Source organism: Manis pentadactyla, chromosome 6, assembly GCF_030020395.1.
Source record: "Manis pentadactyla isolate mManPen7 chromosome 6, mManPen7.hap1, whole genome shotgun sequence".
Classification (NCBI taxonomy): Eukaryota; Metazoa; Chordata; class Mammalia; order Pholidota; family Manidae; genus Manis; species Manis pentadactyla.
Window position 1 is genome coordinate 117120555 of NC_080024.1, and position 25052 is coordinate 117145606.

General features: G+C 36.6%; 1 protein-coding gene across 3 annotated transcripts in view; it reads left to right on the forward strand.

The window, feature by feature from the left end:
- Positions 1 to 25052, forward strand: part of METTL4 (methyltransferase 4, N6-adenosine) — a 34923-nt gene that overhangs the window by 7242 nt on the left and 2629 nt on the right. For 2 of the 3 annotated variants that reach the window (XM_036905838.2, XM_036905839.2), the window contains 5 exons: positions 12687 to 13056; positions 15593 to 15662; positions 17872 to 18046; positions 20409 to 20515; positions 20899 to 20990. In XM_036905838.2, the coding sequence (XP_036761733.1) occupies positions 12687 to 13056; positions 15593 to 15662; positions 17872 to 18046; positions 20409 to 20515; positions 20899 to 20990 (814 nt within the window). The remainder of the gene's footprint in view (positions 1 to 12686; positions 13057 to 15592; positions 15663 to 17871; positions 18047 to 20408; positions 20516 to 20898; positions 20991 to 25052) is intronic. The other variant, XM_036905841.2, reaches the window with a different exon arrangement.

Consider the following 25052-nt stretch of genomic DNA (forward strand, 5'->3'; position numbering starts at 1 on the left):
ATATCGTATCTTAGTTCATTTTCTGGGTAGCCAAATTAGGCTTTGATCCTCTGTATAAACACAAACAAACCCTTTGCCCACACTTTGATATGCCCTTTATACCATTGTGAAGAACCTATTGGAGATCAACAAACAGGAACTGCTTTTTTTCTTTTTAAGAGAAAGGAATATTATCAGAAAAGTGTACTTCCATAGCTGATCATCTGACACCCTTTAAAAGATCAAAATTAAGGATATGTAAACCATGCATTAATTGTTGATTTGCAGTTAGTTTTATCCTATCAGGGAGTAATCCCCCTTTTCTTTCTCTCCTTTTTTTTTTGTTATCATTAATCTACAATTACATGAAGAATATTATGTTTACTAGGCTCTCCCCTACACCAAGTCCCCACCACAAACCTCATTACAGTCACTGTCCATCAGCATGGCAAAATGTTATAGAATCACTACTTGTCTTCTCTGTGTTGCACAGCCCTCCCCTTTCTAGCACCCCCCACATTATGCATGCTAATCATAATACCCCCTTTCTTCCCTCCCCCTCATCCCTCCTTACCCACCCATCCTCCCCAGTCCCTTTCCCTTTGGTACCTGTTAGTCCATTCTTGGGTTCTGTGATTCTGCTGCTGTTTGTTTCTTCAGTTTTTCCTTTGTTCTTACATTCCACAGATGAGTGAAATCATTTGGTATTTGTCTTTCACCGCTTGGCTTACTTCACTGAGCATAATACCCTCTAGCTCCATCCATGTTGTTGCAAATGGTAGGATTTGTTTTCTTCTTATGGCTGAATAATATTCCTTTGTGTATGTATACCACATCTTCTTTTTCCAGTCATGGTTATTGTAAATAGTGCTGCGATAAACATAGGGGTGCATCTGTCTTTTTCAAACTGGAGTGCTGCATTCTTGGGGTAAATTCCTAGGAGGGGAATTCCTGGGTCAAATGGTAAGTCTATTTTGAGCATTTTGAGGAACCTCCATACTGCTTTCCACAATGGTTGAACTAATTTACATTCCCACCAGCAGTGTAGGAGGGTTCCCCTTTCTCCACAACCTTGCCAACATTTGTTGTTGTTTGTCTTTTGGATGGTAGCCATCCTTACTGGTGTGAGGTGATATCTCATTCTGGTTTTAATTTGCATTTCTCTGATAACTAGCGATGTGGAGCATCTTTTCATGTGTCTGTTGGCCAACTGAATTTCTTTTTTGGAGAACTGTCTGTTCAGTTCCTCTGCTCATTTTTTAATTGGATTATTTGTTTTTAGTTTGTTGAGGTGGGTGAGCTCTTTATATATTTTAGATGTAAAGCCTTTACCGGATCTGTCATTTACAAATATATTCTCCCGTACTGTAGGGTACCTTTTTGTTCTATTGATGGTGTCTTTTGCTGTACTGAAGCTTTTCAGCTTGATATAGTCCCACTTGTTCATTTTTGCTTTTGTTTTCCTTGCCTGGGGAGATATGTTCAAGAAGAGGTCACTCATGTTTATGTCTAAGAGATTTCTGCCTATGTTTTTTCCTAAGAGTTTTTATGGTTTCATGACTTACATTCAGGTCTTTGATCCATTTCGAATTTACTTTTGTGTATGGGGTTAGACAGGTCCAGTTTCATTCTCTTACATGTAGCTGTCCAGATTTGCCAGCACCATCTGTTGAAGAGACTGTCATTTCCCCATTGTATGTCCATGGCTCCTTTATCAAATATTAATTGACCATATATGTTTGGGTTAATGTCTGGAGTCTCTAATCTGTTCCACTGGTCTGTGGCTCTGTTCTTGTGCCAGTACCAAATTGTCTTGATTACTATGGCTTTGTAGTAGAGCATGAAGTTGGGGAGTGAGATCCCCCCCACTTTATTCTTCTTTCTCAGGATTGCTTTGGCTATTCGGCGTGCTTGGTGTTTCCATATGAATTCTTGAACTATTGGTTCCAGTTCGTTGAAGAATGTTGCTGGTAATTTGATAGGGATTGCATCAAATCTGTATATTGCTTTGGGCAGGATGGCCATTTTGACGATATTAATTCTTCCTAGCCATGAGCATGGGATGAGTTTCCATTTGTTAGTGTCCTCTTTAATTTCTCTTAAGAGTGTCTTACAGTTTTCAGGGCATAGGTCTTTCACTTCCTTGGTTAGGTTTATTCCTAGTATTTTATTCTTTTTGATGCAATTGTGAATGGAGTTGTTTTCCTGATTTCTCTTTCTATTGGTTCATTGTTAGTGTATAGGAAAGCCACAGATTTCTGTGTGTTAATTTTGTATCCTGCAAATTTGCTGTATTCCGATATCAGTTCTAGTAGTTTTGGAGTGGAGTCTTTAGGGTTTTTTATGTACAATATCATGTCATCTGCAAATAGTGACAGTTTAACTTCTTCTTTACCAATCTAGATTCCTTGTATTTCTTTGTTTTGTCTAATTGCCGTGGCTAGGACCTCCAGTACTATGTTAAATAACAGTGGGGAGAGTGGACATCCCTGTCTTGTTCCCGATCTGAGAGGAAAAGCTTTCAGCTTCTCTCTGTTCAGTATGATGTTGACTGTGGGTTTATCATATATGGCCTTTATTAAGTTGAGGTACTTGCCCTCTATACCCATTCTGCTGAGAGTTTTTAATCATGAATGGATGTTGAATTTTGTCAAATGCTTTTTCAGCATCTATGGAGATGATCATGTGGTTTTTGTCCTTCTTTTTGTTGATGTGGTGGATGATGTTGATAGATTTTCGAATGTTGTACCATCCTTGCATCCATGGATGAATCCCACTTGGTCATGGTGTATGATCCTTTTGATATATTTTTGAATTCGGTTTGCTAATATTTTATTGAGTATTTTTGCATCTACGTTCATCAGGGATATTGGTCTGTAGTTTTCTTTTTTGGTGGGGTCTTTGCCTGGTTTTGGTATTAGGGTGATGTTGACTTCATTGAATGAGTTTGGGAGTATTCCCTCCTCTTCTATTTTTTGGAAAACTTTAAGGAGAATGGGTATTATGTCTTCTCTGTATGTCTGATAAAATTCCAAGGTAAATCCTTCTGGCCCGGGGGTTTTGTTCTTGGGTAGTTTTTTGATTACCGTTTCAATTTCTTTGCTCGTAATTAGTTTGTTTAACTTTTGTGTTTCTTCCTTGGTCAGTCTTGGAAGGTTGTATTTTTCTAGGAAGTTGTCCATTTCTTCTAGGTTTTCCAGCTTGTTAGCATATAGGTTTTCATAGTAGTCTTTAATAATTCTTTGTATTTCTGTGGAGTCTGTCGTGATTTTTCCGTTCTCATTTCTGATTCTGTTGATGTGTGTTGATTCTCTTTTCCTCTTAATAAGTTTGGCTAGAGGCTTATCTATTTTTTTTATTTTCTCAAAGATCCAGCTCTTGGTTTCATTGATTTTTTCTATTGTTTCATTCTTCTCAATTTTGTTTATTTCTTCTCTGATGTCCCCCTTTCTGCTGACTTCAGGCCTCAATTGTACTTCTTTTTCCAGTTTCGATAATTGTGATGTTAGACTGTTCATTTGGGATTGTTCTTCCTTCTTTAAGTGTGCCTGGATCGCTATATACTTTCCTCTTAAGGCTGCTTTCACTGCGTCCCACAGAGGTTGGGGTTTTGTGTTGTTGTCATTTGTTTTCATATATTCCTTGATCTCTATTTTAATTTGTTCATCGATCCATTGATTATTTAGGAGCATGTTGTTAAGCCTCCATGTGTTTGTGGGCCTTTTTGTTTTCTTTGTAGAATTTATTTCTAGTTTTATACCTTTGTGGTCTGAAAAGTTGGTTGGTAGAATTTCAATCTTTTGGAATTTACTGAGGCTCTTTTTGTGACCTAGTATGTGTTGTATTCTGAGAATGTTCCATGTGCACTTGAGAAGAATGTATATCCTGTTGCTTTTGGATGTAGTATTCTATAGATGTCTATTAGGTCCATCTGTTCTAGTGTGTTGTTCAGTGCCTCCGTGTCCTTACTTATTTTCTGTCCTGTGGATCTATCCTTTGGGGTGAGTGGCAAGTTGAAGTCTCCTGAAATGAATGCATTGCATTCTATTTCCCCCTTTAGTTCTGTTAGTATTTGTTTCACATATGCTGGTGCTCCTTTGTTGCGTGCATATATATTTACAATGGTTATATCCTCTTGTTGGAGTGAGCCCTTTATCATTATGTAATGTCCTTCTTTATCTCTTGTTACTTTCTTTGTTTTGAAGTCTATTTTGTCTGATACTAGTACTGCAACCCCTGCTTTCTTCTCTCTGTTGTTTGCCTGAAATATGTTTTTTCATCCCTTGACTTTTAGTCTATGCATGTCTTTGGGTTTGAGGTGAGTTTCTTGTAAGCAGCATATAGATGGGGTCTTGCTTTTTTATCCATTCTATTACTCTGTGTCTTTTGATTGGTGCATTCAGTCCATTTACATTTTAATGACTATTGAAAGATATGTACTTATTGCCAGTGCAGGCTTTATATTCGTGGTTGCCAAAGGTTCAAGGTTAGCTTCTTTAGTATCTTACGGCCAACTTAGCTCGCTTATTGAGCTGTTGTATGCACTGTCTGGAGATTCTTTTCTTCTCTCCCTTCTTATTCCTCCTCCTCCATTCTTTATATGTTGGTTGTTTTATTCTGTGCTCTTTCGTGTTTCCTTTAACTGCTTTTAGTGGGTAGTTGATTTTATTTTTTGCCTTTAGTTAGTATTAGGTTGGTCTGCTTGCTTTGCTGTGGTTTTATTTTCTTTGGTGACATCTGTTTAGTCTTAGGACTGCTCCCGTCTAGAACGGTCCCTCTAAAATACCCTGTAGAGGTGGTTTTTGGGAGGCAAATTCCCTCAACTTTTGCTTGTCTGGGAATTGTTTAATCCCTCCTTCATATTTAAATGATAATCGTGCTGGATACAGTATCCTTGGTTCAAGTCCTTCTGTTTCATTGCATTAAATATATATTGCCATTCTCTTCTGGACTGTAAGGTTTCTGTTGAGAAGTCTGATGATAGCCTGATGGGTTTTCATTTATAGGTGACCTTTTTCTCTCTAGCTGCCTTTAAAACTCTGTCCTTGTTTTTGATCTTTGCCATTTTAATTATTATGTGTCTTGGTGTTGTCCTTCTTGGGTCCTTTCTGTTGGGAGTTCTGTGTATTTCCGTGGTCTGTTCGATTATTTCCTCCCCCAGTTTGGGGAAGTTTTCAGCAATTATTTCTTCAAAGACACTTTCTATCCCTTTTTCTCTCTTCTTCTTTTTCTGGTGCCCCTATGATACAGATACTTGTCCTTTTGGATTGGTCACACAGTTCTCTTAATATTGTTTCATTCCTGGAGATCCTTTTTTCTCTCTCTATGTCAGCTTCTATGCGTTCCTGTTCTCCGTTTTCTATTCCATCAATGGCCTCTTGCATCTTATCCATTCTGCTTATAAATCCTTCAAGAGTTTGTTTCACTTCTGTAATCTCCCTCCGAACATCTGTAGTCTCCCTCCGGACTTCATCCCTTAGCTCTTGTATATTTCTCTGCATCTCCTCCATCATGTTTATGGTTTTTATTTTGAATCCTTTTTTAGGAAGACTGGTTAGGTCTGTCTCCTTCTCAGGTTTTGTCTCTAATCTTTGTCTGCCTCAAATTTTGCCTTTTCATGGCGATAGAGATAGTTTGCAGAGCTGGCACGAGTGACGGCTGGAAGAACTTCCCTTCTTGTTGGTTTGTGGCCTTCCTCTCCTGGGAGTACAGCGACTTCTAGTGGGTTGTGCTGGGCAGCTGCACGCAGACGGAGCTTCTGATTCTTGCCCGGCCGCTATAGAGTTTATCTCCGCTGTTGCTGTGGGCGTTGCCTGCCTCGGGCAGCTGCTCCGATATGGTGGAGCTGCATTGTAGGGGGAACGGCCAGGATGCTGTTTATCTCCGTGAGGGGCCTCTGAACTGTTGTGCTATCCAGGGGTTTTGGGTGCCCGGAGTTCCCTGCTGCTGGACTAAGTGTCCCAGGACGCTTCCATCCAGCTTGGGGTCCCTGTCCCTTTAAGACTTCCAAAAAGCACTCGCTTTTCTTTGTCCCCAGGGTGTCAGCTGCAGAGACCTGGTCACAGGTCTTACTGTCCTGTTTCCCTAGTATCCAGGACCCCACTCACGCTCTGGTGCGGATGGCTAGGGCTGGCTAGTCAGGGATTGACTCTGTGATCTTAGTCTGTATCAAATTGTTTTGCCTTTTCATGGCGATAAAGAGTTTGTGGAACTGGCATGTGTGACGGCTGGGAGAACATCCCTTCTTGCTGGTTTCTGGCCTTCCTCTTCTAGGAGAACAGCGACATCTAGTGGCTTGTGCTGGGCAGCTGTACAGAGACGGGGCTTCTGATTCTTGCCCGGTAGCTATGGAGTTAAGCTCTGCGGTTGCTGTGGACTTAAGCTCCTCGGTTGCTATGGGCGTGGCCTGCTTCAGGCCACTGCTCCGATATGGCAGAGCTGCATCAGAGGGGAAACGGCCGGGAGGCTGTTTATCTCTGTGAGGGGCCTCCGAGCTGCGCTGCTTCTCAGGGGTTTAGGGCGCCCGGAATTCCCTGGGATTCCCAGCTGTTCGGCTAAGTGTCCCGGGACGCTTCCGTCCAGCTGTGGGGTCACTGTCCCTTTAAGACTTTCAAAAAGCACTCGCTTTTCTTTGTCCCAGGGTCACCGGTTATGGGGACCTGCTCACAGGTCTTACTGTCCTGTTCCCCTAGTACCCAGCACCCCACTCACGCACTGTGTCTGTGCTCTGGTGTGGATGGCTGGGGCTGGCTATTTAGCAATCCTGGGCTCCCTCTCACTCCCCGCTCCAACTCCTCTCCTCCTGCCTGGAGCTGGGGTGAGGGGTGCTTGGGTCCTGCCGGCTGAGGCTTGTATCTTACCCCCTTCGTGAGGCACTGGGTTCTCGCAGGTTGGATGTGGTCTGGATGTTGTCCTCTGTTTTCTGGTCTCTCTTTTAGGAAGAGTTGTCTTTGTTGTATTTTCAAAAATATATGTGGTTTTGGGAGGAAATTTCCGCTGCTCTACTCACGCCGCCATCTTGCCTCCGCTTGTCAGTTTGTATTGCTTTTTATGTGAACTATTTGTTTCCCTTGCACATTTATAAAAAATAGGGTTTTTCTTTTCTTTATTAATTTATAGGTGCTCTTTATATGTTAGGGAAATTAGCCCTTTGTCCTATGAAATAAATTGCAAATATGTTTTTACCAGTTTGTCATTTTAATCTTAATTGTGTTTTTTGTTAGTTTTTTGCCTTACACAGAATATATTTTTATTTAGTTGAATTTACTCATTTTTTTCTTTTGTGATTTCTTTATTTTTGAATTGTAATTAGAAAAGTATTCCTTCAAGGCTTTAAAAGAACTTTGCCATGTTTTCTAAAACAATTTATGGTTTTGTTTCTCAGTTACATAATTGATCCATTTAGATTTCATCCTGGTATAAAAGGTGAGGTATGGATCCAACTTTGTTTTTCTGGATGACTACTTGTTTGTCTCACCATCGTTAACTGAGTTTATTCCTCGCTGATTTGAGATGCTAGATATACTACATTCACTTATGTTTTTGAGTTTATTTCTGGACTTTAAGTCTCTTGAATTTGTCTCTTTATTTGCCAGTCTCTTGAGATTTTATAATACGAATGTTTTAATATTTATTAATGCTTATCACTGTCCCTTATGCTGTCCTCATTGTTCATCTTTTACAGTTTTCCTTGTTTTTCTATTTGTTTATTTCTCTCACATAAACTTCAGTATCAATTTTTTTAAAATAAAGGGTCATTGATATACAGTCTTATGATGGTTTCACATACACAAAACAGTTCTTCAACATTCACCCATATTATCAAGCCTTCACCTCCTCTATTGTGGTCATTGTCTATCAACATAGTAAGATGTTATAATCATTAATTGTATTCTTCCCCCTCCCCCCAACACTTCCCCTTTGGTAACCACTAGTCCCTTCTTGGTATCTCTGAGTCTACATCTTTTTTTGTTCCTTCTGTTTTGCTTTGTTTTTATACTTCACAAATGAGTGAAATAATTTGCTATTTGTCTGTCTCCGCCTGACTTCTCTCACTGAACATAATATCCTGTAGGTCCATCCATGTTGTTGCAAATGGCAGGATTTCTTTTTATGGCTGAATAATATTCCATTGTGTGTATGTACCACATCTTTATCCATTCATCTATTGATGAACATTTAGTTTGCTTCCATATCTTGGCTATTGTGAATAGTGCAACAATAAACACAGGAGTGCATATGTCTTTTCAAATCAGGGATCTTGTTTTCTTTGGGTAAATTCCTAGTAGTAGAATTCCTGGGTCAAAAGTTACTTCTATTTTTAGTTTTTTGAGGAACCTCCATATTGCTTTCCACAGCAGTTGAACCAATTTACATTCCCACCAACTGTGTATGAGGGTTCCCTTTTCTCTGCATCCATGCCAACATTGCCTTTTGGAAAGTGGCCATCCTGACTGGTGTGAAGTGATATATCATTGTAGTTTTGATTTTCATTTCCCTGATGATTAGTGATGTGGAGAATCTTTACATGTGCCTGTTGCCCATCCATATTTCTTCTTTGGATAAGTGTCTGTTCAGATCCTCTGCCCACTTTTTAACTGGGTTATTTGTTTTTACAGTGTTGAGGCATATGAGCTCTTTATATATTTTGGATGTTAATCCCTTAGATAAATCGCAGAAAAATATATTCTCCCATACTGTAGAATGCATTTTTGTTCTGCTGATGGTGTCCTTTGCTGTACCGAAGCTTTTTAGTTTGATGTAGTTCCACTTGTTCATTTTTTATTTTGCTTCCCTTGCCTGAGGAGAAGTCTCCAGGAAAAAGTTGTTTATATGTATGCACAAGAGCTTTTTGCCTATGTTTTATAGTTTCATGACTTACGTTTAGGTCTTTGATCCATTTTGAGTTTACTTTTGTGTATGGAGTTAGACAACAATCAAGTTTCATTCTCTTTACATGTAGCTGTTCAGTTTTCCTAACATCAGTTGTTGTCTTTTCCTCATGTATTTTGGCTCCTTTGTCATATATTAATTGACCATATATATTTGGGTTTATATTTGGGTTCTCTATTCTGTTACATTGATTTATGGGTCTGTTCTTGTGCCACCACCAAATTGTTTTGATTACTGTGGCTTTGTAGTAGTAGAGCTTGAAGTCAGGGAGTGTGAACTTTAGGATCAATTTTAATGTTTGATTAGGAAAAAGACCTATTGGGATTTTTATGGCATCAAGTTGTAAATTAAGTTAGGAGAGTATTGATATATTTAAATAGTGGTTCTCCTCCCCCAAAACATGACTATGTCTTTCCATCCATTTAGGTTTCTGTTGTCATTCTGTAAAATTTTCATTATAGAAGTCTTGCAAATTTCTTGTTAAGTTGCTCTAGGTTTTTTTTTTGAAATGCTTATTGAATTTTATCTAATGTTTTTTTAGCATCTATGGAGATTGAATAGATGATTTTTCTCCTAATATTTTTCTTTAATTATTCCTTTTATCTAACCACCTTGCATTTGTTGTATTTATCCCAGATGACTGTGATGTATTATTTTCCAAATGTTCTGCTAGATTTTATTTGCTAACATTTTACTTGAGACAGTAATAAGTGAGATTGATCTAATATATGTATATTTTGTTTGATATGTATAATTATATGCAGATATTTACAAATATCAACAATAGATGTTGTAAGTTTTCCCCATTTTTCCTCCCCAGTTCTCTGGAGTAATCTGTTACTTAAAAGTTGGTTAGTCCTCCCCTTTGAACCATCCTGTCATGTTGCCTTTTCTGGGGATACTTCTTGACAACTTTACCTTTTTCCTCTTGGAAATCAGTTTTAGATAAAAAAAAAATTCTGTCCTAGCCGATCTTGGTAAATTGTTATTATCTTAGAATATTATCCATTTCATCCAGTTTTTCAAATTTATGCTTAGTCTGTTTCTGTGGTTATTTTACCTTCATTATTTATATTGTGTATTTACTCTTTCTCAATAGATTAGCAAATGGTTTACTTAATTTGCTAGTTGTTTTTGAAATTTATCATACATTTTTATTTCCTAATTTATTTCTGCTTTATATGTTTTCTGACTTTCTGAGTTGTCTTAATGAATTTTTTTTTATTGAAAATATTCAATGCTATGAAATTTTCTCTGGGCACCATAGCATGCCATAGGTTCTCATCAGTTGTGTTTTGTCATGATATGAAATTTCATTAAAATGTTCTGATTTTCTAGATATCTGCTTTAAGAATCATTAGTAAAAGTTTTAAATTATCATGTTGGAGTGGTATTGTTGGATTGATGGGAAATGTTTTAACTCTATAAAAAAGATGCCAAATTGTTTTCAAAAGTGGCTGTAGTGTTCTGCATTTGTTATCAGCAGTGTTATTTGTCATCATTATTTACTTCACATCGTGATAGGTTGGCAACTCCAGTCTTTTAACCTATCCAACCTTTTGCCCCAAAGGGAGCCTTTGTTAACCTGAACAGCAAACAGATCTGCTCTCTGCCTTGGAGGGAGATGCAGTCCCCATTTCCAGCTGTCAGTGCCTCTTCTCATACACAGACCCATGGTGATTTGTCTCCCTGTTTCCCTATGAATCAAGAGTTTGAATGTTAGAAACAAGTACTACTCTTGGCCCTGTGCTCCAAGCAGTTTTTCTAGTCCTTTTGGGTAGCCCTTTTCCTGGCCTGGGTAGGTCCCTTACACACTTGAGCAGAGAGTACTTAGGGGAATTTCTCCAGTGTGATACCTGCAGATCTACAGAGTTTTTTTCTCTTTGTAGCCTTTCTCTCTCTGGTATCCTGTCCTGTGAACTCTCTTGGGCTCCCCATGTTCACAGCTTTGTCTCCGCAACTCTGGATTTCTGCCAGGCTCTGCCCAGATTCTTCCTGTGGCCTGGAAACTCTCAGGGCAGTTAGCTAGGGCAGTCTCGGGTTTACTTCTGATTTCTTTCGCTATTCTTTATTGTCTGTCAAGATACCCAGTGTCTTGAGAACTGTTGTTCCTGTTAATCCATCTTGGTTGGAAGTGGAAGCCTGTGGCTGCTTTGAACATTTTCTTTTTTGTCTTGATTTTCAGCAATTTGGTTATGATGTTCCTTATTGAATTTTCTTCTCCGTTTATTGAGCTTGGATCTGTGAATTCATAGTCTTCAGGAAATTTGGAAATTTCTGGCCACTACATCTTCAGATATTTTTTTCCCTCTTCATTTTGGAAAGATTATTGTATTATTTTAAAGTGCACTCACCTCTTCGTCTTCAGTGTCTGCTGTTAATCCAGTCTAGTGTATTTTTCATTTCTGTATTGTAGTTTTCATCTCTAGAAGCTCAGCTTCATCTTTTTAAAAACAGTTTCCATGTTTCTTGTTAACATGCTCATTTTTTTTTCTATACACGTTTGAATTTGAATGTGGTTGTAACAAGTGCCTTAATATCCTTTTCTACTTTTTTTTCCTCATCTTTTTAAATGGGCTGCAGGCAAACCTACCCAGCCTTTTCTAATTGTATCATCTTTGTCATTCCTATGTGTTTCTATTGAGTGATTTTTCCTTTCATAATGTGTTGCAATTTCTTGTGGCTTTATATTCCTGCTAATTTTTAATTTTTCATAAGTCATTTTGATTTTGACCTGTTGGGTACTGGATATTTTCATATTCCTATAAATATTCTTGAGCTTTGTTCTTAGAGAAAGTTATTTTGAAACTGATTAATCCTTTTGATATTTCCTTTAAGGTTTTAAGACTTTGATTGAGCTTTTTAAGTTAGGACCAGAGCAGACTTTAGAGCTATTATTTTTCCCCAATATGGAGGCAGTACCTTTTGAGTAGTTGACCTGATGCCCATAAATTACATGATTTTCCATTTTGGCTTGTGGGAGCACTAAATGTGCCCAGCCGTCTGCGAGCTCTGCGAGATAATTCTCTCTGATCATTTCATCTGGTTCTTTCTCTGAAACTTGGGTATTTTCAGCACGTGTGTGTGCTGCTTGGTGTTTAGCTGGAGGCTTGAGTGGACTGCCTGAAGCTCGCTCCCCATTGGTATTCTGCCCTGCAGACTCTACTGCCTTGGCCTTTCAGACTTCCAGCTCCATGCCCTTAACTCAGAGAGTCTGTTGGACTCTGAGTAGGTCTCCCTGTGCTGCTGCCTGGAAGCATTCTCGGTGCAGTGAGCTGGAGCACTCATTTGTTTCTCTGTTTTGAGGGACCACTGTTCTGTACTGCTTGACATCCACCTAAGGTCTGAAAGCCTTTTTTAAAAAACACATTTTATACAATTTTTAAAGTAATTTCAGGTGAAAGGTTAAATCTGATTCCTGGTACTCTATCCTGTCCAGAAGCAGAACACAGCTTTTAATTTATAATTATTGTAGTTGTATTTTTGTAAAACTTCATTTATATGTTCATGTAACAGTTATCCCCCTTTTTTAAAAATAATTTAAGCAGTATTTTATAAAATTAAAGGTGTGTTTATTCAGAAATTGTAAGTGAATTTGTGAAGTTTGTTTCATTCCACAATTAACAAACAGCAATTCACAGGTCTACTTACACATTCTTATCTTTTCATTGTAATATAAAATTATTTTGGTGTAAACATTGAGCATGTTAATTTCATTCCATATGTTCAGATATTCAAAGCAAGGTAGGAATTCCAGTATTTAGAAAATTGTATTGATGTCAATGCCTTTTTAATGTACTTAAATTTTCTTACAGATCAGGGGGCTGATTTTGGATGGTTCTTCACAGTTAATCCAAGAAGGTCTCAAAAGTGGCTTTCTTCGTCCCCTTTCTGAAAAACAGGACAAGTGTATTGAGCCCATTACTTTACCACTTGATACTTGTAAACTGTCAGAATTATGTGAAATGGCAAAGCATTTGTCTTCTCTGAATGAAATGGAACTTCAGACGTTGCAATTGATGGAAGATGATATGTCTGTTACGGAACAGGATTTATTTTCACGGGTTGTTGAAAACAACTCTAGCTTTACCAAAATGATTACTTTAATGGGACAGAAATACCTGCTACCACCAAAAAGCAGTTTTCTTTTGTCTGACATTTCTTGTATGCACCCACTTGTGAATTGTAAGTAATTATTATGTTTATTATTAGAAAAAGAATATTTCTACAGCCCCCAAAATTAAGAGTTTGAATGCTGAATGAGGTCAACACTTTATGAGGATAGAATAAACATTTAATTTCTCAGTGTAATTTTTCTTTTAAATTCGGTATTAAAGTGCTGACTTCTTAAAAAAAAAGTTGCAATTCTTATTGTGAGCAGTGGATTTAAAGCTAATTAGCCTCCCAGAAAGCAAATACAGTTACTGCCCTGTACTGAGGAATTCAGGATAGAGTAGGGTTTGACCAAATAACTTTAACTTCTATTTATAGCAAAGCAGCAACACTTTGGATATGGATATTAATCCTTAAACCATTCCTAGCCTTTTAGATTATTACATTTTAAGCTAATGGTCAAGTTTATTGTCAGAAATTTCTTGAAATATTTTCCTGTAAAACAATAAAAAATCTAAATATTGAAGTCTATATTCAATACAGGTAGTCACACATACCTGAGTTTGAATTTAGATTCTGAAGCTTAACTGTGAGTCTTTGGGTTACTCACTTCATAAAACTGAGCCTGTTTCCTAACCTATAAAATGTATAGTATTGATGCCGGGGTTCTTGTTTGTGGAGTCAAAGAATCAACTTAGCAGACACCCAAGGTAGGAGAGCCAGGGCAGAGGCTTTTATTTAGAAATAAAGTGAGGGGACACAGCTCCTGGCTCGAGCCAGGAGGGGACAAGAGAGCCTGGGGTGGTGCGTTGTCTAGGGGATTTATAGGCAGTGAGGATTTTTGGGAATTGAGTGCTTAGGGTGTGGACTTGTACCACCTGCCCCACCCTCAAGGTGGGCTGGGTTATTGTCTGTTTGCTAGGGCTGTTTACAGTGAGGTCACGGGTTATGCTGAGATACCCTTGCGGAACACTCAAACATTTCAGGCCAAGTTGCTCCTGGCCTTTTGACCTTTAACTGATCTCACTGAAGATGTCTGTATTCCTAGTCTATTAGTGTGACCTTGACTTTGCATAATGCTGAACACAGAGTTTCAGTAGGACTTTACATTGTTACGTTCTTTTGACTGTAAATATCTTGCCTTGCTTTTTCCGGAGGCCCTCACCCTACTGTCTAAGCCCATGGTCCCTGTCTCACTATAGTACATACTTCTGAGGGTCATTTTGAGGATTAAACAAGATAGTCTGCATCAGTCATTTATCTCAGTAATTTATATATTTTTAATAAACTATAACTATTATAATACTATAAGGTATGAGGTAGGTAAGAGGTATATTGGTCAAGTTGAATTTAATCCGCTTTTATTTGAACATTTTATAGCAAAGTTTTAAGTTATTAAGTAACATAGCTTGTTAATGAAAAGCTTCTTTTCATTGCTATCAAGCCAACTTACACGAGTGGTTATTCATGTCATAGTGTCATAAATTCTTCAGAGTAAATGACAGGATAACAACTAATGAGGAAATCATGCTATGTTTGAACACTTTTTTTCCCCATTCTTTTTGATCTTTGTCACTCTCATAGTTTAAAAACTTCTATAATTTTTAATTTAAATTTTAGTTGTATTCTTATTTTAATTAGCATTCTTTTGATTACTTATGAGATTGTACATTTATGAAAATACACCTATGTTTATAAAAGCAGGAGAACGGACAAAGGGACTGCTCTTCCTTACACTTAATATCAGTTAATAAATATGGGTAGAATGGTAGAACTAGAAAAATTCCATTTGGCAAACACTGTAGTAATTGGATGTCAAAATAGTAGGTGAAAATATCAGACACAGGATATTTTCATGGTCTTAAAAATATCTTCCCACAAGATACTTAATAATTTTAAATGGAAAACTGGAGAAACCTGGCAGACAACACTTTAACCAAGTGACTAAAGTAGTCTCACCAATGAGGCATATGACATCCTGTACTTCCTGCAATGTTGCTCTAATGCTGATCAGAGAGGCACAGTGCTGATAAGGACCCAGCATTACTCTGGTAGTACTTGCAAAAAATAAAGGACCTAAATTTAGTCATGATGAAATATCAATGCCAGATTGAGAGACATTCTCTAAAAGAACTGACCAGTAATCTGAACAGTGTCAAGGTTATAAAGGATAAAGACTGAAGAACTTTCCCAGATTAGAGGAGATATTTGGAGACATGGCAACTAAATACAAAATGTGATCCTGGTTTGGACCCTGGATTTGAAAAAAGGACTCTAGTGGATTAGGGAAATATTATATCTGGTCAATGTGTCAGTTATATGACTGAAATTATTTCAAAATAAAAAGTTAAAGAAAAAGTAAAACAAGAAAACCCCACATAGGATTGAAAGGACCACATTAATATGGCTGCTAAGACTTAACAGCGCATTTACAAATCATTGGTGTCCAGCCAAGTGAGGTATAGTTATTTTTAGGTAGTCTTTGCAAAAATAACAATAGGTGAAATTAAGTTAAAATCCCTCTGAGATTCAGTTTTGAAGAACATGTTTAGTTTTTAAAGCAATCACATACAGAAGGTATTTTCTGAAATTGTATGTGTGTTTTCAGGCAGGAAAACATATGATGTAATTGTGATAGATCCACCATGGCAGAACAAATCAGTTAAAAGAAGTAATAGGTAAGTGTAAATATATTATCTAATAGGATATGCTTTCTAAAAGCTATTGACCTTTGTACTTTCTAGTTACAAATGCTTAAAGTGTAACTTAGTGATGCAGGTTATTTGAAACTACTGAAACATTTTAGTTTAAAATTTTTAATTCCCCTAACCAGATAATTCTCTTGTAGTAAGAATGTCAAGAGTAATTTATTTATTCATGATTAAGGTTACTGATCAACCAGTTCAGAGATATTCTTTAACATGAACAGCAACATTTTTGCCTTCTTTTATATCAAACTCTTAATTTTAGAAATGTGTCAAAATATAATTATCCTTAACCTACTATGAATAAATTTGTCTAATTCCTTCTTAAATTTGTTTTACTTTTTGTAGAACAGGTATACCAGTAGAAGCCTCATTGTAGTCAATTGAGAAATAAAATAAAGGAGAGAAAGAAAGACTAAATGCATTCCAGTTCTTAGCTTAGATGTAGACAGAAGACCGAATTGAGGGAATTTTTCTCTTTTCTTCCTCCCTCCTCTTTCCTCTTTCTTCCTTTAAAATTGGACAGTGTAAACCTATTTAGGCTGATGGTAAAGAACTACTAGGGAAGTTGAAATACAGGAGGTGAATACTTAGCATTTACAAGATGCTAGAAGATAGGAATAAGAGAATACAGCTGGAGGGATAAGCTTTAAATAGGTGGAACCATGCCATTTTTGAAAGGGGAAATGTATGGTAATAGATAAATGAAAGTATATGGAGGAAGGGGAGAGTTAGGTAGCCGAAGGGGTCTGGTCACCTTTATTCTTACCAGTGTACAAGTTCACTTCATCTGTTAGGAGTGAGTTTGGGCAGGGACTTGAAAGGAGATGAGGGTTTGTAGTAGTTGGCCACGGATAAGTAAAAGCGTTGTTGAATAGTTCTGAGAGCTTGAGAATGGATTTAAATGACCCATTTCTTAAGTTTTGCATTTTCTCCATATGAAGAAGTTGAATTGAATTGTGTTGAAGTTGCATTGAATTTAAGTTGGGAGGTTTAATGGAGCTGTGGGGCAGTGGTAAAGGGGGATGGGAGTTGAGGGTGCTAGAGAGAGGGCAGTAAGTGATTGGTGATTGGTTGTCAGTGGTGAAGAGGAGCATGTGGGCAGGAGAAACTGATAGATTCAGGAAAGTGGAAGAACTGGATGCTTTGTAAGGTCAGAGAATAGGTGAAGGGTAAGAGGTTATAGCTAGAAATCAGTGTTCATGGTTTCAGAGATGGAGCTAGGGTGACTAATGACAAGGTCCGTTCAGGTTATGGCCTCCAGAATGAATTACTGAAGTGGGATGAATGCAGTCATGGTTGTTTAGGGTGGGGAATGGTGGAGGTGTGCACATTACATAGATTACTCTTTGAAATTGGCAAGGATAATGGCAAGACTTGTGTTGGTGAGGTAGAAGGATCTCAGAGTGGTAAACCCTCATTGAATATGGAGAGTGAGATGGAAGGGGTTCAAAAAGGAACATTAGAGGCTTGCACTGCTGGACAGCATACCTCCCAAAGAGAAGGGGATTTTATGCAAAGGTGGATGAGTTACAGCCTGGAAGCTGGGGTAGGGGAGCTAGGAGACTACTGACCTCTCTGTTGTGTGTGTTGGATGTTGGAGAAAGGGTCACATTGATTTGATTGGGTATTGTGGAGTAGGTGGTGTTCTAGGGAGAGAAACTAGGCTTCATACTATGACTACATACAAGACTAAAATAAAGAAGTGTTTTTTTTTTGTTGTTGTTGGTAATGAAAGCATGAGGGTTTCAGGGAGCCTAGTGGAATTAATTGGAAAGGAAGAGGAAGCAGGATAGACTGAGGGTTGAAAATGTAGTAGAATACTGAGACAGTTTTAAGATGCACGTGATGAAGTTTCTGTGTAATGTACAGAGTATGGGAACCAAATAATATTTACTGAATTTTAAATGGGAGAAAGTCTTATAAATATTAGTAAAGTTACTGAAATATCATACATTTAGAAATGATAAATAGTGCCTGACATTTTAAAACTGGTAACTAAAAAAATGAAGTTCTCACTTGCATGTAATAATGTGTCCACTGGATGTCACTGAAGCTTCGTATTTAGAGATACAAATAAATAGCTATTGGAGCTTTGTATTACTGGAGTCAATGTCTTTTCCCTGCTTATTTTTTTTTTTTTGCAGTGAAATCTGCTAACGTTTTTCCTGCTTATTTTTAGGTATAGTTACTTATCACCTCTGCAAATAAAGCAAATACCTATCTCTAAACTGGCTGCTCCAAACTGTCTTGTTATTACTTGGGTGACTAATAGACAGAAGCACCTACGTTTTATAAAGGAAGAGCTTTATCCTTCTTGGTCTGTGGATGTAGTTGCTGAATGGCACTGGGTAAAAGTAAGTTCAGAAGTTAACTTTTTATTAATGTAGCAAGACATGTAAGTTACATAACAGTAGCATCTATTTTTTAAATTTATTTTAAATTTATTTTAAATTTTGATATTGTTAATGTACAATTATAATTACTTGAACAACATTATGGTTACTAGACTCCCCCTATTATCAAGTCCCCCCCACATACCCCATTACAGTCACTGTCCATCAGCATAGTAAGACAGTAGAATCTGTTTTTAAATGCTTAACATGTCACTGCTCTATTCCTTCAACATGCTCTAATTGAAACTTCTACTTTTAAAAAAAATCTTAATCGCAAGACTTTTTACCTGTTTGTTCCCTATTTTTGTTTGTTCTTTCTAGTAGAGTCCTAAACTGCTGGCCTTAGGAAATCACTCAGGGAGATAACAGAATGACAGTTTAAAAAGCTCTGATTCTGTAGTTTAAAAAAAACAAAAACAAAAACTTGGGGTAATCTGACCATCACTACACGTGAAATGTCTTACCCTTCATCTTCTTCCTCTCTACATATCTACAATTTTAGTTACCCTTTGTGACTTCTTTTCTTTTTTCCTTATGTTGCTGGGGATGGGAGGGAGAATAGCAAACTAACCCAGTGTGGAAGAGGTGGGAAGGATGCTAGAACCAAAAACTTTTCATGCTTTCAATCTTAGCCTTGGTCCTCAGTATCTTACATGCTCCTGTGCCTATTCTGAAAGAAAGGATTCCACTTTTGGATTGGTTGAATGATCTCTAACATCTCTGCTCTAAGAATACCAAAAAATATGGAAAATAGGCATCAGTTCAGAATTCACTGGACATCCTTTTAAAGAAGCATTGCCTATTTAGATGAATTCCAACAAAAGCCCTCCTACATTTCAAAAAGATAAGCCAAGTTATTGTCAACTGAATGTTTAGTATTTGTACAGCTGTATATTCATTTTATATACAGGAGAGTTCTATTTTTATATGCTTTGTGGGTACTTTGTAGTCTGCTGAAATATCCTCTAGTAGCCATGTGTGTTGTTTATTGGCACTTGGCAAACAAACATTTGCAGTTCTTTGTTTTCACATCATACTTTGGGCTTAGCTTTGGTTGCTTTGGTATAGGACCATGACAGGAATATAAAACCCCATTTTGCCCTGTCCATTTGACAGTTCTTACATAATCAGAGACTGGGCCCAAAGTCAGGAAAATATTACCTTCAGAAATCAAAACCTGGGAAATGTTAATACTTAAAAACTGACTATTTATAGTAGTAATCAGTTCTAAGAGTTGGCATGATAATAAGACCAGAGTTTAAAACAAAATACAGTAGATTATATAAAACACTATTAGGTAATTATACATATTGTTATAACAGAAGGAATAATCTTCACTCTGGATAAAGGATATCCAAAGAATAAGAATTTGCCAGAGATGCTGTCTCTCATGTGCCCTAGAGGTGACAAAAGGACTTTATTGGCTTGGCTTTTTAGGTTCCTCAGAATAGGGTAAATGAGTTCATACATCTAAGACATAAATATTCTGATAATGAAAACATACATCTCCATGGTTAATGAATTGAGATATTACTATAAATTGCATTTTGAGTTTGGTTAGCTGAAATGAGTCTTTGAGAGTCTGATCACTCCAGGGTAAAATGAATTGACTTCTGGATTTATAATGCCAAGAAATTGGACCAAGTATTTATCGTATTGATCCCCAACTTCTTTCATTGTTAGTTTTAGCTCTGACTGTATTTAATGGCACTGTTTTTTATAAGTATAGAAAAATACTTTATTATGATCTACTTAGTCACGCTGCCAATAATCAGTAAATGTTTTTTGAATGAATGAGTAAATGAATTGATGGCACAGTTTCTAGAAATGAATTTTCATGAAAAGTAGAGTTTTTTATGTGCAAGATGATGAAGTGGTGTTTTTTAGTCTGATACAGTTGCTCTGTCCAGTGTAGTCACTAGCCATAGTTCTTGAGCATTTGAAATGTGGCTATTTAAAATTGAAATGTGGTATTGTATAAAATATACATTTGATTTCAAAGAACTGGATGAATGAAAGAATGTGATGTATATCAATAACTTTCTTGAGTTGATTACACAGTGAAATGATGACATTTTGGTTGTTAGATTAAATGTGTAGTTAAAAATCTTTCACTGTGGTCTTCTTACTTTTTTTAATGTTGCTACTAGAAAATTTAAATTATGTTCGTGGCTCACATTATATTTTTGTTGGATAGCACTAGCCTAGAGGTTTAATAATTTCTTTTTCTTTGGTAGAAATTATATACTGATAGGGAAAAAAATTGTTTCTTGGATATTTACAAATGTGTGGGGTTTTTTTGTTGTTTTTTGACTCCTATCAGATCACCAATTCAGGAGAGTTTGTGTTCCCATTGGATTCTCCACACAAAAAGCCTTATGAAGGTCTTATACTGGGGAGAGTTCAAGAAAAAGCTGCTTTACCAATAAGGTAGGAGAAGTGGTTTTTCAAAATTGTATGAATGTAATAAGTTTTAGGCTTTTAATAATAATACAATGGTCATTTATTTTCCTTAACATTTGTATTTTTGAAACTCGAAAATGGCCCAAACCAGAAAGTGTGAATGGTATGCCTCATGAAATTTTATATCATCTTTTGTTTTACCTATTGTGTAATGTCATTATTATAGAAAAAGAAATTATTGGAAATGTCTCAATACTTAAGTTGTTGACTTCTATTATTGATTCTATTCTTAATTTTACAATTTTCTTTCCCTTAATTTGAAAGGTGAAAAAAATTAGGGCAACTATGGCTTATATGTAAAAAAATTGTCATTTAAAATATAATTTACTTTGTCATTCTACTTTAATTAGGAATGCAGATGTAAAAGTGCTCCCCATTCCAGATCACAAGTTAATTGTCAGTGTGCCGTGTACTCTTCACTCACACAAGCCATCTCTTGCTGGTATGTTTTTATAAAATAGAATTGCTGTGACTTCTGTGAAATTGAGAAAGGTTGAATTTAACATTGAATAGTCTAGTGATTTGGAAATTAAATCAGTGTTATTGTGTGTTCTTTTAATTTGAAATTATATAGCAGAATTTATGATTTTTTTTTCCCCTGCAAGATGATTTGTTTCTATTTGGTCCACAGCTTGAGAGAGGGCTCCAAAGTGGTTAAAAAGATACCTAATGATGGCCAGGAGAGGCTTAGGCAGAAACCCTGAACCATAGGGATGCAGAGGGCCCTCCTCAAAGGCTATTTATTTGTGCTTGGTGTTGAACCTTTTGAAGAGACACTTGCCTGGGGCTGGTCAGCCTACAGAGGTTAGTCCTCATATAGGAAGTGGCTTTCCAGGAATCCAGAGATAGGAATCTATATGGACAGAACCCAGTGCTTGCAGATCCAAAAGGGCCTGCCTGGTTCAGGCTCTTTTCCAGGGCTATAGTAACATCTGTGGCCTCCAGGGCTTTACCCCACCCATCTTGGGAGGGCTTCCTCACATCCTGGGAGAGGGCTGATTTTGCATTTTCAAGAGATGCTTAGCCAACTCTCAGAAGTGGCCCATGCCCTCCAAAGCCACATTTTCAAAGTTGAAATAGAAGCCCAGAGTAGGTACGTATAAGGAGGCCTGCAGATGCAGGTTGACCAGGTGGTTGATGGTGGCCTCCACCTCACTAGAATAATTCTGATGAATTTGGGAGCTCATGGTTTGTTGGCACTGTGGAGCTAACCGTGAGAAATGGTGTTGGCTGGTGGCAGAGGTAGGTTGGAGGATGGTCAGAAGCTGGAAGAAGAGGAGTCCCTGGGTTTGTTCCATTCAAACACCATTGAAGAGAGAGACAGATCTGCAGGACTGCCAGCACACTGCATAGATTACTGTTATATCACCTCAGCCTTCCCTCTTATGCCATTTTTTTAGGTTCCCCTTACTGTCAGTTGTTGCCCTGTCACTGGCCTTGACAGACTGAAGACTGATGAGGTGTCTAAGGACTGTAGTTTAGCTAGGGGCTTTATTTTATCTGCAGAGCTCTACTCATTGCTTGTTCCAAAACCAGGAGCTTAGAATAGCAGGCAGAAAGATGGTTAGAATCCCCTTGATATTCAGTAGAGACTCCCAGTTTTATGTTGAGGTAGTGTTGCTTTTCTCAACTACCGGAAAGGTAGTTGCTACAGCCTGTAGTTCTTACTAGTCTTAATGCTTTAGTGTAATGTTCATCATTCAGTGAAACTAGGAAGCAAGGAATTGTGGAAATTTTGGGCTTTGGAGATTGACTAATGTGAATTTAAATCCTGACTCTGCTATTTAAGTGAGTCATTAATTATTTTCCACCTCAAAGGTCCCCATTTAAAAAGGGAATAATGATACTTCATCTTTTAGAGTTGTGAGGATTGGTTGTAATATATCTGAAACTCTTTAGCATACAGAAGCTTAGTAAATGCTAAATTTTCAAGTGAGTTAAAAAAAATATGGATGTTAAGTCCTGGAGAGATACTGAATTTGATACTCGAAGTCTACTATTCAAAAATTTCTTCAAGAACATATGTTCTATTAGTTTGGTGATTCCTGCTTAAAAAATCTGAAATTTTCAAGCTATCACTTGGGAAAATACAGTCTGCCAGCCTATCATGTTAATTTGTAGACTATGAGATAGTGCATGAGCTAGAATATATAGGGAAGTGAATACAAATTCCCAAGGTAATTTTTATTGGTAGTACTTAGGATTTTTGTCATTTTAAATTGCTTATGAAGGTGGGTCTTTATTACTTCATTTGAGAAATATTCAGTTGTCTACCAATGATCCATTCCTTGAGAAGGATTCTTAGTGAATAATTGCCCTTAAACTTTGGACTTCATAGACTCTTTAATGCATTAAATATATGACTTAAATGAAAAGTGAGATTCTGGTGTTCTTAGAGAAAAAAATTATGTTTGGTACCAGTTATACTCAGTGGAGGAAGTCTGATTTATGTTCTTCTCATTTGAATTTTGTTTATCATTTGGTGAGTACCAAAGCTTTAATTTAGTGTTTGTCTTAGGGTTTAATTTTCTTTTAAAAATCCAAAAGCTAAGACCCAAGTCTCATTCTCAAATGATAAACTACTTATCAATTCATTTTAAGTAGAGTAAAATTGTGTTTAAAGTTTAGTTTTAAGAGTCACGGTTTTAAAATAGTGAATAAAAATTAGTCTTTTATTAATACTAATAAAAATTACCATTTATAGCCTGTATCTATGAAATGCAATTCTGTCACATTTCCAGTAGAGAGCAGCATGACCACACTTTTAGGATTGAGAACATTTAAAAAGAAAAATTAGATTTTGGGGGAAAGAGTCTGTATGACTTGATATATATAATCTTTATGTTTTGATTTAAGTAGTGAGTGGTAGACAAGAAGTATTTGTCATAATTTATTTTTGAGTTCATGTTACTATGTAGCAAGTACATGTACTTTAGGTATAAAGCTATATAAGTTAAAGCCTCCAGAAATGAACTTCCATATTTTTATAGTATATTTTATCTGGAATCATAACTCTAGGATTTGGGATAATACACATTCTATATATAATGCTTAGAACTTTTACATGTAAATGTTCTTAAACTGCTTTATGCAAATTCATAAAATGAATTGTTCTCTTGCTTATAGAAACATGTACTTAGAAAGTTTTGTTACTTCTGCTGCAAAATAGAAAAAAAGAAAAAAAGACCAGATTGGCAGCATATTATATTTCAAAATGATACATTTACTCTAAATTAAGTTTTGAAGTTTCCTCCTATCAATTAAAAGATAAGCCATGAATAGCTTTGGCTTACTACCTAACATAAATTACATTCTTATGTCTAATTTAAGGTAGGAAATTTGTGAAATGAAAGTATTTGAGTCAAAATTTTATTTTTCATGTTTTACCTTAGAGGAGTTTACACTTCTTTTTACTTCTTCACTCACTAATATCTTCTGTTGAAGAGCAAAACATAGTCTGATGAGATTCCATCCACTGATGTTTGAGCCACTTCTCCTCAAGCCCTGCCCCTTATTCCTTGAGCAAAAGTGGGATGACTGGCTATGCACAGATTATTTCTTCATGGATTAGAAGTATGTTTTAGTAATGCCAGATATTACATAATTACGAAAGTATACATATATCATGCTCATATTTAAACTTACATATTTGAATTTATTTTTTTAAATGAAGATATAGTTGACATATATTAGTTTCAGGTATATAAATAATGATTCCATTTATGTATATATTGAGAAATGGTCACTGATCAACACAGCAAGTCTAGTTAACATCCATTACCAAAGCTACAAAATTGTTTTTTCTTGTGATAAGAACTTTTTTTAAGATCTTACATTTATTTTTAAATTGATATTTAAAATTAGTAAGAATAAGGCATTTCCTTAATTTGCTTTTATTTTTCCTTGTTTTAAAATTAAACATGTGGTTAGCATTGTAAAAGCATTACTCCATTTTCTTTTTTCTCCACTGGAAAGAAAAAAAGCCATGCAGAACTGTGGTACATTGAGAAGGAGGGAAGTGGTAAATGGGTTTAGTTTTATGTTTTGCCACTTCAAGTGCCTGGCTGTCTCTGTTAAATTGTGAACTCTTAGAAAACATGGAATCTGTTTCCTTTGTTAGGTCCCAGACACTGATTACAGTGGGTACTCAGAATAGTAAACATTTTGCCTGATTTACTCCAGTTCAGACTCCAGTTTAAAGTTCCAAAATAGATTTGCTAACATCTTTGTACCAAAAAAATGGAACAAACAAACAAAACCTTGCTTCAGTAAAACCTTAGACCACATTAAAAGTGAATTAAAGCTGGTGAGGCATTGAATTCATGGGAAAAAATGGAAAAGTGATATAGGTTTATTGTCCTCTAATATTCTGGGGAAATCTTTCTCTTTCAAGTTTAGTAGTATTTGATTGTATACTTAAGAAAGGACTGAAAGTTTCATGTCAGCATCTCTTAGAAGCTATCAAAGCCCAAATTTGAGTTCAGTTGAATTATAGACAATACTT